This window comes from Anabrus simplex, chromosome 4 (genome assembly GCF_040414725.1).
Source record: "Anabrus simplex isolate iqAnaSimp1 chromosome 4, ASM4041472v1, whole genome shotgun sequence".
Lineage (NCBI taxonomy): Eukaryota > Metazoa > Arthropoda > Insecta > Orthoptera > Tettigoniidae > Anabrus > Anabrus simplex.
Window position 1 is genome coordinate 258636358 of NC_090268.1, and position 16513 is coordinate 258652870.

Consider the following 16513-nt stretch of genomic DNA (forward strand, 5'->3'; position numbering starts at 1 on the left):
CTTAATTCAAAATGTGTTGAACTCATCATTTTAGTAGATTCTTCAATGAACTCGCTCAACTGTTCTTCGGTTTCACAGCTAGTCACACAATTGTCCACATAGAAAGAATTCTGCAGCTTCTTGGCCATTTTCAGATCTTCAGCTGAAACTTTACTCAGGTGATGTGATATCGTTGCTCCTAATAGGAATGGGCTGCACGTAACCCCAAACACTACTCTGCAATGTCGCAATGTGATGATCTTACCTTTGGAATAATCTTTCCCCCAGAGAAATCTTAGAAAATCCCTGTCATCCTCATAGAAGCTTATCTGCAGGAACGCCTTTTTAATATCAGCTGTGACCCCTATGGCATGCTTTCAGAAATGCAACAAAAGTTTTATTATTTTATTATTCCCAATCTCGATTAAATTTGGTCCCTTCTCCAAGCATTTATTCAGCGAATTGCCATGTCTGTCCTTTGCTGAGGCATCAAACACAGGCCTAATTTTAGTAGTTAAACTTGATTCCTTAATTACTGCACTGTGTGGTAAATAGTAGCCTGACGTCTCGTCATTCTCATTTACAGTCTCCATGATTCCACATTCTATCCACTCCTGAATCACATCATCATAATCTTTAAGCTTGTTCAAGTTTATCAATATTCTAGTGACTGCTTCCAACCTCATCTCAGCTAACTTCCTGTTATCCAACAATTCTGAATGGCCTTCCAGGGCAGATGAACCTCGTATCTCCCTTCTTCATTCACCCTTACAGTTTCATTGAAGTGTTTCACGACTTCCTCTTCCATCTATTTCTTTGACTGAGACTCTGCAGGGTCCTTTACGCCAATGGTTTCTAACCTCCACAAGTCTGATATATCCAATGCTTTACCACAGGTGAGACTGACTAGTGACTGATTGCCCTTAGCCAGATCTCGCTGACCCATCACTGTTCAACCTAACCTGGTTTCCAGTGCATACATATTTTCGTCCAGCTTAACCAGAACTCCTGCAAGCAGCTTACCCAAAACATCTGTTCCAAGCAACAAATGCACCTCTGGAAAATTGACCCCAACATCTGTTAACTGAATGTTTCTAGTTGCAAGAACAGGATAAACATGTTGAGTTTCTAACCTTGGAACATAACCACATATTTTCTTCTTATCATGTACCGAGACTGTGCATTTGAAATCCCCTTTTAGTGCTTGTAGTGTTACATCATAAACATTATGGGTCTCTACACCCCCCAAGCAAACAATGAGACATCACTTCCTTTCCCAGTTTTTGTAGTCCTAACTTCCTAGCACTTTCTTTGGTTATGTAAGACATTTGTGACTCAGAATCTAATAAAATTCGTGCAAGCTTGACAGGTCCTCCACTACCAGAAACTTTTACAACAAGAGTTTGTAATAGCGTCTCTGTATTTTGATGGGCAGTTAAAGTCTCAGTGTTTTGATTATTTTGATTATCCTTTCCCTTTGAATTTTCCCTCTCCTCTTTCTTAGTAACTAAATCAGGACATAAGGTAGCACAATAATCCCTTTTTAAGCAAATCATACTTCACAAATGCTTTACATTTATGCCCCTTCCTTAAACAACGAAAGCAAGCACCCCTTTTCTTCAAAATATCCTTCTTCTCTCCATTCTGAAGATTCCTCACTTTAAAACAATCAGCAGATCTATGGGAACTCTTGTCACACCAGATACAACCTGTTTCAGTTTTCTGACCCTCACCTGAGTACAAAGCAGCAGCAGTGGGAAGTCTCTCTTGTTTACCTGGCTTGCATAACATGTCCTCCCTTTTCACAATAAAACTAGAGCGAGAAAGTGACAAACGTTCTTCGCTCTCCACTTCTTGTTTTATAAACAGTAACAACTTGCTTAGGTGATGATCGTGATAATTTTCTGATATATGAGATACACGAACTCTCTCCCATGCTTTCATAACCGCTTCTGGTAATGCAGACTCCACCAGAGGATACAGCATTGCTGCATACTTATCACTAGTGACTCCTAAAGATTCCAAAATTCTCAGTTGTGTTTCTAATTTATCAGAGAGGCTTCCAGTACTAAGGCTACTACCTTCGGTACCTTGAAGCAGAACAAGATTTAGAAGTTCTCGGACATATATTTCTATAAGTAATTCTTCCCTGGCATACCTGGATTTCAGGTGATCTACTGCCTTTTGAGAGTTCGCTCCGGACGGAGGGAAACTCTCAACTAGCTCCCTGGCCACGGAACCTGGAACAGTAGCCTGTAGAAGATACTGAAATTTGTCTTCCGGGTCGATATCACTATCGTCGTTTATTTTCTTAAACTGTCCCCAAAAACCAATCCAGTTTTTTATATCTCCATCGAACTGTTTAAGCTGTAGCTTGGGTAAACTGAAATTCCTTTTCTTCATCATCTCGATCTCGCTCGCTAAGGCCTCACCTCCACCAACAGATAAATTCACTTGAAAATTATTTTCGAACCTAACCTTAGCTTGTAGCCACTTCTCCCGGTACGTTTCTGCCATGTCGAATTCCTTGGCATCGTCTTCTTCTGTCGTTTCTTCGACACCCCTAAGTGCTTGAACCTTTTCATCCAAAGATAACATCCGCATTGTCTTATCTTCTAAAATACGGAAGTATGTCAACATTTCTTCCGCATCTACGACTGCTTCAGATATTTTTGTTTGAAACTCACCATGTGCTCTCATAAATAGTCTATGTATTTGTGATCTTTCCTTATTATACTGTTTAAGCTCCTCCATCTTAACTAGTTCCTGTCGCGGTCGCAAGAAATGTTCCGTAATAATAAATTTGGAGCTTAATCTATAAGGAAATAATTTATTGCACAGGAATATTTTCTAACACTTTTTTTTTAAAACAAAACTTCCAATAGACCAAACATTTACCTTGCGCACTTCATGACTGTCATCTTTTTTGAAACAAAACTTAAGGGAGAGCTGTCATGATACCAACCACTACAAACACATAATAGGATAGAAATAAATTCTCTTAACAGCGACCGTCAAATTGGTCAAGCAATCTTCTTTTCCAGAAGATACAGTGAAGAGTCTCCTTCCAGGGGATGCTATTCCTCCCAGACTGTATGGCCTTCTCAAAATACATAAGGAAGGTGTTCCTCTTAGGCCTATTGTTATTACAATTGGTTCCCCGACATATGCCCTTTCTAAATATTTAGGTAGTCTACTTCAACCACTCCTGGGTAACACCCCTTCCTATATTAAGGATTCCACACACTTCATTGAGAAGTTAAAAATTATATCACTTCAGCCAGGCGATATCTTGGTGAGTCTCGATGTGGTGTCTCTGTTCACGAGAGTACCTGTTGATGGTGTTATGTCTCTCATTAATGATATTTTTATTGAAGAGATCGCAAGGCTTTTGTATCACTGCATGACCTCCTCCTACTTTCTATGGAATGGGAAATATTATGTACAGACATGTGGTGTGACCTTGGGAAGTCCTCTCTCTCCTGTTGTGGCTAATTTCTTCATGCAAAACTTCAAAGAGAAAGCTTAGTCGTCGGCACCTTGCAAACTGAAGATCTGGTGGTGATATGTGGATGATACGTTCCTCATATGGACGGAAGGTGAAGACAGTCTTGGTCACTTTCTGGATCACCTTAATCGCCAGCATCCTTCCATTTGTTTCACCATGAATATGGAATCTGGCGGCAAAATACAACTTTTAGATGTTCTTGTCACCAAGAAAGAGGATGGATCTTTAGGACACAGCGTTTATCGTAAGCCTGCACACACCAGTAGATATCTCCATGCAGTGTGAAATGTCAGCTCTACAAGAGGAAATTAACACCTTGAGAACCATCTTTGAGACCAATGGCAGAGCTTTGATCTCAAGGGTTCTGAAATTGATGCATAATCGGATGTCTCTTAAGGAAAAAGATGTAAAAGGAACTGCTTACCTACCTTACATACATAACATGACGGATCGTATTGCTAAAATCTTAAGATTAGGCAACTCCTGCGACGAACTAAGGATAGTTTGCCTAAATTGCAACAACCTGGTATCTACAGAGTTCCCTGTACTTGTGGCAAGGTTTATATTGGGCAGACTTCGAGAACGGTATGTACTAGCATCAAAGAACATACCAGGTGTATCAGACTCGAACAACCTGATAAATCAGCTGTTGCTGATCATGCCTTAACACCTGGTCATGATGTCTCGTTCCAAGAAGTGGATGTTCTTGCCCGTATAAAGCAGTATCACCCAAGAATTACCAGGGAGGCGGTTGACGTAAACACCCAGATAATTTCAACCGCGATACAGACTACAACCTCAGTGAATCGTGGCTACCTATTATCAGAACCATTAGAGAATGATGCTTTACTGTTGCCATTCATTGTGTCTAGCATGGGGCTAAAATGGCATCCCTTTTACATCTTAGGGCACCATTTTAAGTACCTTGTTGCTTTCTCCTAGCAACCTTTAATGCATCGTTTTATTTCTCTGTTGTCTCCTGATGAAAAAAGGCAAGGTTCCTTAACAATCTTCATACGGTGGCATTTGAATGCTTATATTTAGGAGCAGTTATTTTTCAATAAGAGTGGGCTATTATGGATTTACGCTATGATCTCATTTCACAGATTAAAAACGTAGTTAGGTATATAGAAATCACATGATGGGTTGGTTGAATGCTGTAAAGATAGATAAAAATGTCGCCTGAATTGGCGTGAGCACTAGGGACTTCCTCACGTTGTCTTTGAACGTTATGATCGTGTGTTGGCAATCTGTTGTCATGAGCTCCAAGTGGGGAATTCAACAAATTTTTAATGTGAAATAAGTAGAATCAAATCAGGTTGAACCCCCTTGTGTAGGCTGTGAGGTGACTAATCCCTTTTGTTGTTTAAGAAGGTCTGTTGGTCAGACAACAAAAGGGAATTCTTTTTTCCGACACAAGGGCATTTTACGTCGTGTATCCGCAGGTACAGTGTAAACTATATCTATCATATCTAAAGATGAGAGGAAAGTGTTATGAAAAGGTGTGAATATGAAAACCTTTTCCGCTGGGGCTTACAAAATAACAAGTGCACTGAAAGTTGAGAAAAACACCAAATAAATATGAAAACATGTGCACAGGAGCCAATAAAAATATCAAATTATTATTGCAGATCACACTCTTTCTAAAACAAATGTTAGCCTTTTATTTCAGAGCAGTAGGTGATTAAACATTAGTCTCTGGTCACACTCCTTGACAATGAATAGGAGGTTACTTTCGACCATGTGCGACTTGCAGGAATGACTTGGGCCGCAATTTTAAATCTAACAAAACTTTGACCAACTTGAGTGATCGAGTCGAAACTCGAAGGTGCGAGTTCAACATTTGCGACCTCTGCGTGCTTCAAGATGGGGAAGCCCAGTCCACTTTGTCCACTTTGTCTTCATTAGTAAGGAATTTCACAACTTTGAAGGGCTGATGCCATACTTCTTCATTATTTCTCCTTTCTTTCCTCCTTTCTTCACTTCCCGAAGTATTTCACATTTTGCTTTTAAAGAAAACTGCTTTCATTTCTTTTGATCCATATTGGTGAAAGAGTTAACTGGCACACTAATACACATGTTGCTTCATGAACGAAAGATAAACAACAAACGCATCATGAGACGTGAATAAACAAAATGGAGTACTGAAACTGTAACATTCATTGGTTGATTGTAAATGTGGTGTTCCTACCCAGCCACTAGTTTTACTTCTTATGTATTGGTTACTTTGAAATCGATATCCAGTTCGACCAATCACATACGTGTATGGAAAATGGCTATCTGAACCGTATCCTGTAAACGCGAATACTGAAATCCAATCCACGCACCCCAATATTTGAAGATATTTTTGTTAATAGAAAATTGGCTTTAATTTGCTTTTTATGTATAAGAAATTAATCCTACATAACGGCGTTTAGTACCGGTACACCAAAACTGAATAAGATAATCTTCATGTGCTGTTGGGTAGGCAACCTGTTTCTCAGCATTGTGATGTGTTTGCATACCTTCCCCTGATTTGAAATTGGGTAGCTTCACCTGTGTGTTGTACAGAGTTTGCCATCTGGTAGGAGCTGTATCAAGACATGTTGTGCAAAATACCCGGTGCTTAAAACAGGATGAATTTCAATTACATTTTGAAGAAAAAAAGATGTTAAATATAAGCAAAAGGCTATATTTTAATTTGTTATACTGAAAGTTTGAAATTCGTTACAGTGAAATATTTTAACACACATTAAATAGGGAAAAAGGAAGGGGCCTAAAAATAATTTTGCTATTCTGAACATTTCATTTAAGTGGCATTTGTTACAATTACATTTTACTGTATTCATTTAAATCTCTCACTGTAGTCCACATTGAATAATGTTGTCAATTTCCTGGTGGATAGTTTCTTTCAGTTCTTTTAGGGTATGCTAATTTGTCTTGTATACACGATTGGTTATACTATTCCAGAGATAAATATTGTACGGGGTTTGGTTGGGTGGCAGGGTCACAAAACCCTACTTACAAGTCTGTCGATGTGGAACACACTTTCAATTCCTCTCATTGAAATATTGATTGATTGACTGTAGCAGAGTGATGTTGAAAGAAAGTGAAATCATACTCCCTAATGGTTAATTCTCCCAAAAAAAAGAGGTAGGGATTAGAGCAGTATTCATTTATGCATCAGAATCAACTATATATTTGAGCAATATTAGTTCTATGACTTATTTACCACTCATGAAGGAACACTTCATGTTCAAAATTAGGTTTCTGATTTCTATCTTGTCTTGCACCAAGGCAAGAACAGATGCGCACACATGTTCTGTACATTGAAATCAGCAGATGGCTGTTGTATCACTTATAGGAAAAACCCAGCATAATAATACTTTATTAACGGTAATACCATTTTACATAACAGTAGAGAAGAATAAACAAAACAAAACACACTAAAAAGAAAGTTCAATGGAGTATAAGTAGAAAAATATGTACAGATATATACACAGGTTATATTACAAGCAATCACAGGAAAGTAATAGTCAATTCTGGAGATTATGTAAGTGATTTCTCAGTTTTGACAATGAGCAGTTAAATACATCAATATCCACTTTGTTTAGAGATCTTGACATTCGTTCAATTGGCCCATTGAATGCGTAGTTAGTTCTATGCCAATTTGTAGACAATGTATTCTTGAACCTTGTGCGTCTGTCTGGTACATGTACGTTCACTTTTGCAAGGAGTTGTGGACAATTCACCAAGGAATGAAGCAATTTAAAAATGAAGAGTGTATCCAATAATTCACGGCATTGTGACAGACTATGCAGATTTAAGGACTGTTGTAAGGATGTATAATCAACATTATCATATGAGAATCCTGCTCTAAATGAATATAAACGAAGAAATTTATGTTGTACTATGGATAGAGGTCTGATGAGAAGGGTTCCAAACAGGTGTACGGTATTCTAGTATAGGGCGTACAGTAGACACATACAGCAATCGATAGGTAGCTAAGTTTGAAAATTCTCTAGAATATGTAGTAATGCAACCCAATCTTTGAAATGCTTTCTTATAAATATTTTCAATATGTTCATTAAACGATAGGTTATAACAGAATAAAACACCAAGGTCATTAACTTGTAAAACAGGAGTTAGAATGTTGTTATTACTAAATTTGTACTGAAATGATATTTTCTTCTTGTTTTTAAAAAACGATATTATTTTACATTTCTCATGATTAAGTTTCAACCCATTTTGAATACAGTACTTTTCCAGATGATGTAAATCTTCTTGAAGTTTTAAACAATCAAGTGGACAATTAATTTGCATAAACATTTTTGCATCATCAGCAAAGAAAAGCAATTCAGAATTCTTAAGTATATTTTTAATGTCATTTATGTAGAGAGTAAAAAGTAAGGGCGCAAGGTGAGACCCTTGAGGAACTCCACTGGTAACAATAATAGGCGCAGAAAAATGATTCCTTATTTTAACAATCTGCAGGCGATTTTTAAGGTACGATTCAAAGCATGAGAGGAGAGGCCCATTAATTCCGTAGCCTGTTAGTTTTTGCAGCAAGATATCGTGGTCGGCAGTGTCAAAAGCTTTTGAGAAGTCTGTATAAATGCAGTCCACTTGGGAGTGGTTCTCTATTGCATCCAAGAGGAACTGATAGAATAAAAGAAGATTGCTACAGGTTGACCGTCATGAAAAGAATCCATGTTGCTCATCAATGATGATGTTTCTAAAGAGAGGTGTGATTTTGTCAAGAATTATTGAGTCAAAAATTTTGGAAATATGAGAAGAGATTATAACTGGTCTGTATTGTTTTATGTCAGTTTTATCACCATTTTTGAAAACTGGACTAACAAATCCTTTCTTCCATTCCACTGGAAAAACGCCTTGGTTTAATGAAAAGTTGAACAGATAAAAGAGTGCTTCACATGAAATAAATGAGCAGTACTTGAGCAGGTGAGTTGAAACACCATCAGGTCCTATAGTTTTCTTTAATTCCAGAGATATCAGTTTGTTGTAAATTTCTGCCTTACTAATGTTTATAGCTGATAGATTGACAGAGAAAGGATAATCATATGACATACTACTACTATTCTGATAAGAAGAATAAACAGATGAAAAGTGGTTAGCAAAAAGATTGACAATATTTTCTCCAGTATCTGCTGTAACTTCATTAAGATGCATTGTTGAAGGGATATTATCACATGACCTTTTAGATGGGTTCTTAGTTCAGATACTCTCACTGTATTAGTACATTATATTTTTCAGGTGTTGCTGGCATGGATAGTGAGCGCATTGCTGATCCTTGCATCCTGCTCCGATGAGACTGATGCTCGCACTATCCAAGAAGTCTTGGAAGGAATGTGTGGCAGAGCTGGGCTCGTGGCTTGCTCTATTACTGTCGCTCTTTATTGCTTTGGAACTTGCATTACATTTCTCATTATCATTGGAGATCAGTTTGATAGAGGTATGTTTGGGAATAATTCAATGGTAATTGTTGTTAAAAAGAAAGAAATGTTTCTGAGAACTGAAATTTTCTATTTTTTATTTTTATTAGTGTTGGCTTCAGTCCATGGACCAGATTTCTGTCACTATTGGTATATGAATCGCATGTTCACAATAGCAGCTAGTTCAACAGTAGTCATCCTACCACTCTGTTACTCAAGAAGAATTGATTTTCTTAAATATGTCAGGTAAATTTTTGTCTTTCTAGAACATAAAAATATAATTGTTCATGATTTTATGAAATTGCAATGAACCTTATATTTGGGAAGAGATCTTATGATGTATAGGTATACTGTGTAACTGTATGTTCGTTGACTACGCAGCTGGTTGGATCCTCAACAATTCTGCCGTAATCTGTCATAGATGACCTAGGTATAACTGAAGAAGTGTAGCTGAGAAATTAAAAATGAGGTAGTTTCCTGTTGATTTCCTCACTGAGCTAGAAGTTGCTGTTATATATCAGCCTGTCTACCCCACTGAAATGTATCCACACCATTCATAAGAATGTCTCACTGCATTACACTAACATCGCTCATATCTCAATCACTTCCATATTGTCAAAGCCAAGAAAGAAACTGAAACAGGTCTATTCTGCCAGCAAAGGCAGACTATGTAACTGAGTTATGAAACTTCAAGTCACATTCACAATTTTACTACTTAGTTGCTGCTGAAGTAATATCTGCAAGGTTATGTAACGAGAACTCTTCTTGTATACCCCTTTATGACCTAGGTTGGTTATTGAGTTGTTTTAAACAACAGCTACTAGGATTAATCAGTTAATACTGATTTGCATTTAGGGCAGTCGCCTAGGTGGCAGATTTCCTATCTGTTGTTTTTCTAGCCTTTTCTTAAGTGATTTCAAAGAAATTGGAAATTTATTGAACATCTCCCTTGGTAAGCTATTCCAATCCCTAAACTCTCTTTCCTATAAACGAATATTTGCCCCAATTTGTCCTCTTGAATTCCAGCTCTATCTTCATATTGTGATCTTTCCTACCTTTAAAGACACCACTCAAAATTATTCATCTACTGATATCATTCCACGCCATCTCTCCACTGACAGCTCGGAACATACCACTTACCAATACAAATATAAATGGTCCGTTATTGGACATACCACTTAGTCAAGCAGCTCGTCTCCTTTCTCCCAAGTCTTCCCAGCCCAAACTTTGCAACTTTTTTGTAATGCTACTCTTTTGTCGGAAATCACCCAGAACAAATCGAGCTGCTTTTCTTTGGATTTTTCCCAGTTCTTGAATCAAGTAATCCTGGTGAGGGTCCCATACACTGGAACCATACTCTAGTTGGGTTGTTACCAGAGACTTCTATGCCCTCTCCTTTACATCCCTACTACAACCCGTAAATACCCTCATAACCATGTGCAGAGATCTGTACCCTTTATTTACAACCATATTTATGTGATTACCCCAATGAAGATCTTTCCTTACATTAACACCTAGGTACTTATAATGATCCCCAAAAGGAACTTTCACCCCATTAATGCAGTAATTAAAACTGAGAGGACTTGCCCTATTTGTGAAACTTACAACTTGACTTTTAACCCTGTTTATCATCATACCATTGCCTACTGTCCATCTCGCAACATTATCAAGATCATTTTTCAGTTGCCGAGCTCGATAGCTGCAGTCGCTTAAGTGTGGCCAGTATCCAGTAGATAGTAGATTCGAACCCCACTGTCGGCAGCCCTGAAAATAGTTTTCCATGCTTTCCCATTTTCACACCAGGAAAATGCGGGGGCTGTACCTTAATTAAGGCCATGGCCGCTTCCTTCCCACTCCTAGCCCTTTCCTGTCCCATCGTCGCCGTAAGACCTATCTGTGTCGGTGCGACGTAAAACAACTAGAAAAAAAAAAAACAACCATTTTTGAAGTTGCTCACAATCTTGTAACTTATTTATTACTCTGTCCAGAATATAATCATCTGCAAAAGGTCTCATATCTAATTCCACTTCTTTACACAAATCATTTATATATATATATATATATATACAAGAAAACATAAAGGTCCAATAATACTGCTTTGAGGGTAAAGAAGTATGAAGTATGACATTATACAAGTTAAGGATGTGGATGGAAAACAAAAGAAATAGCATGGTATCTATAATGTGTATGTGTCCAACCCTTTTCTTTTTTTCTATGGGATGGGGTATGAAGTGACATAAAAACTTTGCAGCAAGTTTCTATGACCAGATGCCTTTCCTAACGTCAACCTCAGAGGAGTTAAGGTGATGAAATGAATTTTGTGATTGATGGTATTAGGAAGGGAGAAGGTGAAACCCAGTGCCAGCACATAGCCTGCTCCTTTTGATTAGAACCAAAGGGTCTCCTCAAGACTTAACGTCCCCTCCGATGGACAAATTACCAGCAACAGCATCACATGCCCTCACTCCATATGAACACCGTGGAGAGGCTTGGAATTGAAGCAAGGCTTTTGGCTCTCAATCTAATGATTAGAAATTATATACCACCACCTCTTCTACCCTGCTAGCCAACATTCTGATGGCAATTTTTTTCGACCAAAGGGACTTGAACTGGCTAACCGTGGTGTTAAACATATAAACACCTCAACAATCATGGTCACCAGGCAGGCTATGCATCCTATCAGCTTCTTTCTTATATAGTAAGTTGCATAAATACATACTTGGCTATACTCAGTATGAGTTGAGAGTTGGTTTGGTTGCTTGATGTTTCTTATTCACTTTTTTCACTGATGTTGTATTAACACAACTAACATGGCGGTTGAGTGTAAAATGTAAACCAGTGTATCATCTTCTATTCTAAATTTGTAAGCTTGTTTGTAGACTTATTACCTATCATTTCTCTCATGAAATTGATCTAGGTAGTTATCACTGTGCACATCTGTTTCTAATCTTCTTGCAAAGTTCTTGTGGGATATACTGAGTATGTTGAGTAAACAGTATAAAAAACAGAACAAAACAGAAGAGATACAGCAAAATGGAGCCTGTCTCTTTGAACACTCCTTCTTCCCCCACTTCTCACTCTCTTTTTATTTCTTATTTTTCTGGGCTGAGTAGCTCAGATGGTAGAATGCTTACCAACTATTCCAGCTTGGCAGGTTCAATCCTGACTTAATCTGTTGGTATTTGAAGGTGCTCAGATATGTCAGCCTTGTATCAGTAGATTTACTAACATGTACAAAGAACTCATGTGGAATAAAATTCCGGTGCCTCACCATCTCCAAAAACTGTAAAAGTAATTAGTGTGATGTAAAACCATTATTATTATTATTATTATTATTATTATTATTATTATTATTATTATTATTATTATTATTATTATTATTATTATTATTATTATTATTATTATTATTATTATTTATTTAATTAATTAATTAATTAATTAATTTTTAGGTCACACATTATTATTTAATGGTTGTTGACTGTCTATCTCTGTGCTTCTGCTTTTCTTGTTTTAGCTCTCTTGGTGTTGTTGCTGTTGTGTATGTGGTAGCACTTATTATATACCAAAAGTTTGCTGGGAACTTTGTTCCTGGAACCATAAAGACTGCTCCTGATAGCTGGACAGATGTGTTTCTTGTTGTTCCAGTTATTTGCTTTGGTTATCAGGTAAGAATCTAAACAGTAGCTTGTGTGTATTATTTAATATTTTTCATTGTTAATCTGTGAATTTTTATCTTTTTATTCTAAACCTCTCTACTAATGAAGTACTAAAATCTTTAAGGAACACTGTGTGTTGAAATATAGCCAAAAAACACAAATAAGATGCACAGGTAAAAATGAAGTTTAGATGATGTTGTCAGATGTAGTTTATGGAGCACTATAACACTGTGCATTGAGATTTCTAAGTTATTACAAGTTGTCCATTTCATGACCGTATCGATGTTTAATCAAGAAGTAAGTATAAATAACCACCTAATCGATACTTTATTAATGCCTCAGGCAAAATTGAATAAAATTAAAACTTACAGGACATGTTTCGACCACTTAGTGGTCCTCTTCAGCTGTATAAATAAAGAACTGAAAAGAAAAACATTATGACAATAAGCATAATGTTTTTCTTTTCAGTTCTTTATTTATGACAATAAGCATAACGTTTTTCTTTTCAGTTCTTTATTTATACAGCTGAAGAGGACCACTAAGTGGTCAAAACATGTCCTGTAAGTTTTAATTTTATTCAATTTTGCCTGAGGCATTAATAAAGTATCGATTAGGTGGTTATTTATACTTACTTCTTGATTTCTAAGTTATGTAGAAGTCTAAAGTCAAATACGTATTTTTAGTTGTAGTATATGAGACACTGTATAATTTTAAGTATCAAAAACCTAACAAAATTATTTAAACTTCACATTTTATTTTTCTATGCATTGTTTTACATTTCTTTGTAATTGGCTGATGATGGTCATGAATACTGGTCGAAACCGGTATCAGTTTTAATTAAATAGGAATGTAATCTTACATTTCTTATTTTAATAGTATTGAAAGGTGGAACCATTATATTCCTTCTTTTAATTTAATATTGCACTCACTTCAAAACGGAACAATATGAAATTCTTATCTTTTAATGATTATCTTAACCAAGCAAAACAAAAAGCCTTCCATTATATGGGCTTAAAACTTAAGATTGCTAAACTAGGAAAGGATATTGACTTCCTGAAACAATGCATTTCATTTAACCTTACTCCTAAATTTCTGCAAGGTTGTGTTAGAAAGTCACATTCTTCTCCTCGCATGCTAAAATCCCAAAAAATAAACTAACAAAATTTGACTAAAAATGAAATTTGGTTCCTGTATAAGAAAAAGTCATTTTTAAACATATGAAACACACCTGGAAATAGCTAATCTTCTCCCTAGTGCACAATACATACATACACTATCATTATAGACTGTTTTGCCTTTCAGCGTTCAGTCTGCAAGCCTCTGTGAATTTACTAAACGTCGCCACAATCCTCACCCCATCGAATTCCATTTCATTTGCCAAGTTGTTTCCAAGGAGTCCCTTGCCTGTCAAATGGGAGTGGAACTCCATTATTCCCGTAGGTCCGAGACTTGCTTAAAATGTTCTGAGCTCGGTAAATTCATGAAGCAGGATGCTACCTTATTTACACATAGTCCAAGTGAGGATCTCTCCTCTAATGGGTTATGGACCACCGGTGAATTGAATAGTCCTAGCCGCCTGAGCATAAGGAGGGCCAGGACTCAGAATATGTCCGAGATGCCCACTTCCATTCCATAGCAACTGGTATCCCGACTCTCAGGACCACTTGCTAGGCCACTCAAACGTTGCCCATGGTTCACGAACTAGGACATGACTACAGTAACCCACACCATGAACCATCCTCTTCCAAACTCAAGTTGAAAATAAATTATTTTATGAATTATCAATTAAACAACAAACCCTTGATAACAAACTTAACAACCTGATGAAAAATTCTCTTCCACATAAAAATCAAATAAAAAATAATGAAACACCTTCATTAAAGACAGAACAGTTTCATCCTCCTATAGTCAACTTATCTAAAATAACTTTAAACGAAGAAGAAAATTCAATTCTTTCTAAAGGTCTCAAACACAACTGGCCCAACCTTAATCCTCTGAACATTGTCACTACTTTAGTAATTGAATCTGACATAACCAAAAATAAAATGCCAATTGAACATCAAGATGAAATTAGACATGATGTAAAAAGAAAACTCGAGAGAGTTTTTTTCAGTAATAACAATAACACTTTCTCCAATCTTAATATTAAACAATCAACTAATGATTATAAAAATATTTCAAATCTTAAAAGAGAAAATTAATGACAATAACATCATCATTACCAAAGCTGATAAAGGCAACACAACTGTCTTAATGGATAAATCCGACTACATAACCAAAACTAAAGATTTCTTTAACAATTCTTTTTTTTCTGTAATTAAAAAAAAGACCCAACCAATAAAATCCAACGTCTGCTTAAAGAAACCTTAAAAAACACTTCTCTTCACAGATCAAGAAAAAAACAAATTACTAAACATGAACTCAGGCCTACCTACTGCCAAAGCCCTTCCCAAAATTCATAAAACTAACATTCCAATCTGCCCTATCATCATTTACAGACCTAGCCCATTATACAACATTTCTAAATTCATCCAAATATTTTTATTTAAAAATTATCGATTTTTATCTAATAATTCTATCAAAAACACTTCTGCATTAATTGAAAAATTAAAAATTTTTGTCATTCAACCAAATCTCTCCCTTCATTCTTTCGATATTGTAAACATGTACCCCAGTATTCCAATTTCTAAATTACTACCCATAATTGATAACAACTTACATAATTTCAGTCACCTGAGTGACATTAGAAATTAATGACTTCATGTCCATATTAAAATTAGTAATCAACAATAACTTTTTCACATTTAACAACACCACTTACCAACAAGATGGTCTAACTAAAGGCTCACCAGCTTCAGGCATCCTAGCCAAAATATATCTTTATTTCTTGGAAATTACAAAAATTATTAATAATAATAATAATAATAATATGTAATATATTATATTATATAATATTATATATATATTATATGTAATATATGTAATATTATATGTAATATTATATGTAATATATATTATATATTATATAATAATAATAATAATAATAATAATAATAATAATAATAATAATAATAATAATAATAATAATAATAATAATAATAATAATAATAATTATTATCGATTATTATTATTATTATTATTATTATTATTATTATTATTATTATTATTATTATTATTATTATTATTATTATTATTATTATTATTATTATTATTATTATTATTATTATTATTTCAATTTCTGAAACATCTTATTTTGGGCTAGTTATGTCGATAACACTATAGTTATTTTAAATGAAGAATCATCCAGTGCTGACTCCCCTCTTCTTCTTCTTAACAACATTGACCCTAACATCAAATTTACCCTTGAATCTGAACATAATAAACCCTTAGTTTTCTTGACTTAACTATTACCAGACACCTTTATTCTTTAACTTACAAAATTTTCAGAAAACCAACTCTAACAGCAACCTCTATCCGGCAAGATTCTATACACCCACAAGCACATAAATGAGCTTCCTATAACAGCCTAATTTTTCATGCTTTTAACACTTCAATGTAAAAAAAATTATTTAAATAATGAATTGAACACCATCCGTACTATTGCAAAATTAAATGGTTTTAACAACTCTTTCACAAACCGTATTATTAATAAATTCAAACACTGCCCCAAAACCATGTTAACAAAAGATAAAACCAAACCCACTGCATTTTCCACCTTTACTTTCTCCCAAAATGCCTATAAAATAACTAACATTCTTAAAAAAGCATATCTTAACAACATTGACCCTAACATCAAATTTACCCTTGAATCTGAACATAATAAAACCCTTAGTTTTCTTGACTTAACTATTACCACACATCTGGATTGACTTCTACAGCACAGATGCGATGACGACAAATGACTGGGAGGAAGCGAACTACGAGCTGAGGCACCTCGTG

At 35.6% G+C, this 16513-nt stretch overlaps 1 protein-coding gene across 1 annotated transcript in view; it reads left to right on the forward strand.

Moving 5' to 3' along the window:
• Positions 1-8539: 8539 nt before the first annotated feature.
• LOC136871865 (sodium-coupled neutral amino acid transporter 7) overlaps positions 8540-16513 on the forward strand; it is a 30587-nt gene continuing 22613 nt past the window's right edge. The window contains exons 1-3 of the mRNA XM_067145508.2: positions 8540-8939; positions 9030-9165; positions 12434-12584. Coding sequence (XP_067001609.2) covers positions 8834-8939; positions 9030-9165; positions 12434-12584 — 393 coding nt within the window. The 5' untranslated portion in view covers positions 8540-8833. The remainder of the gene's footprint in view (positions 8940-9029; positions 9166-12433; positions 12585-16513) is intronic.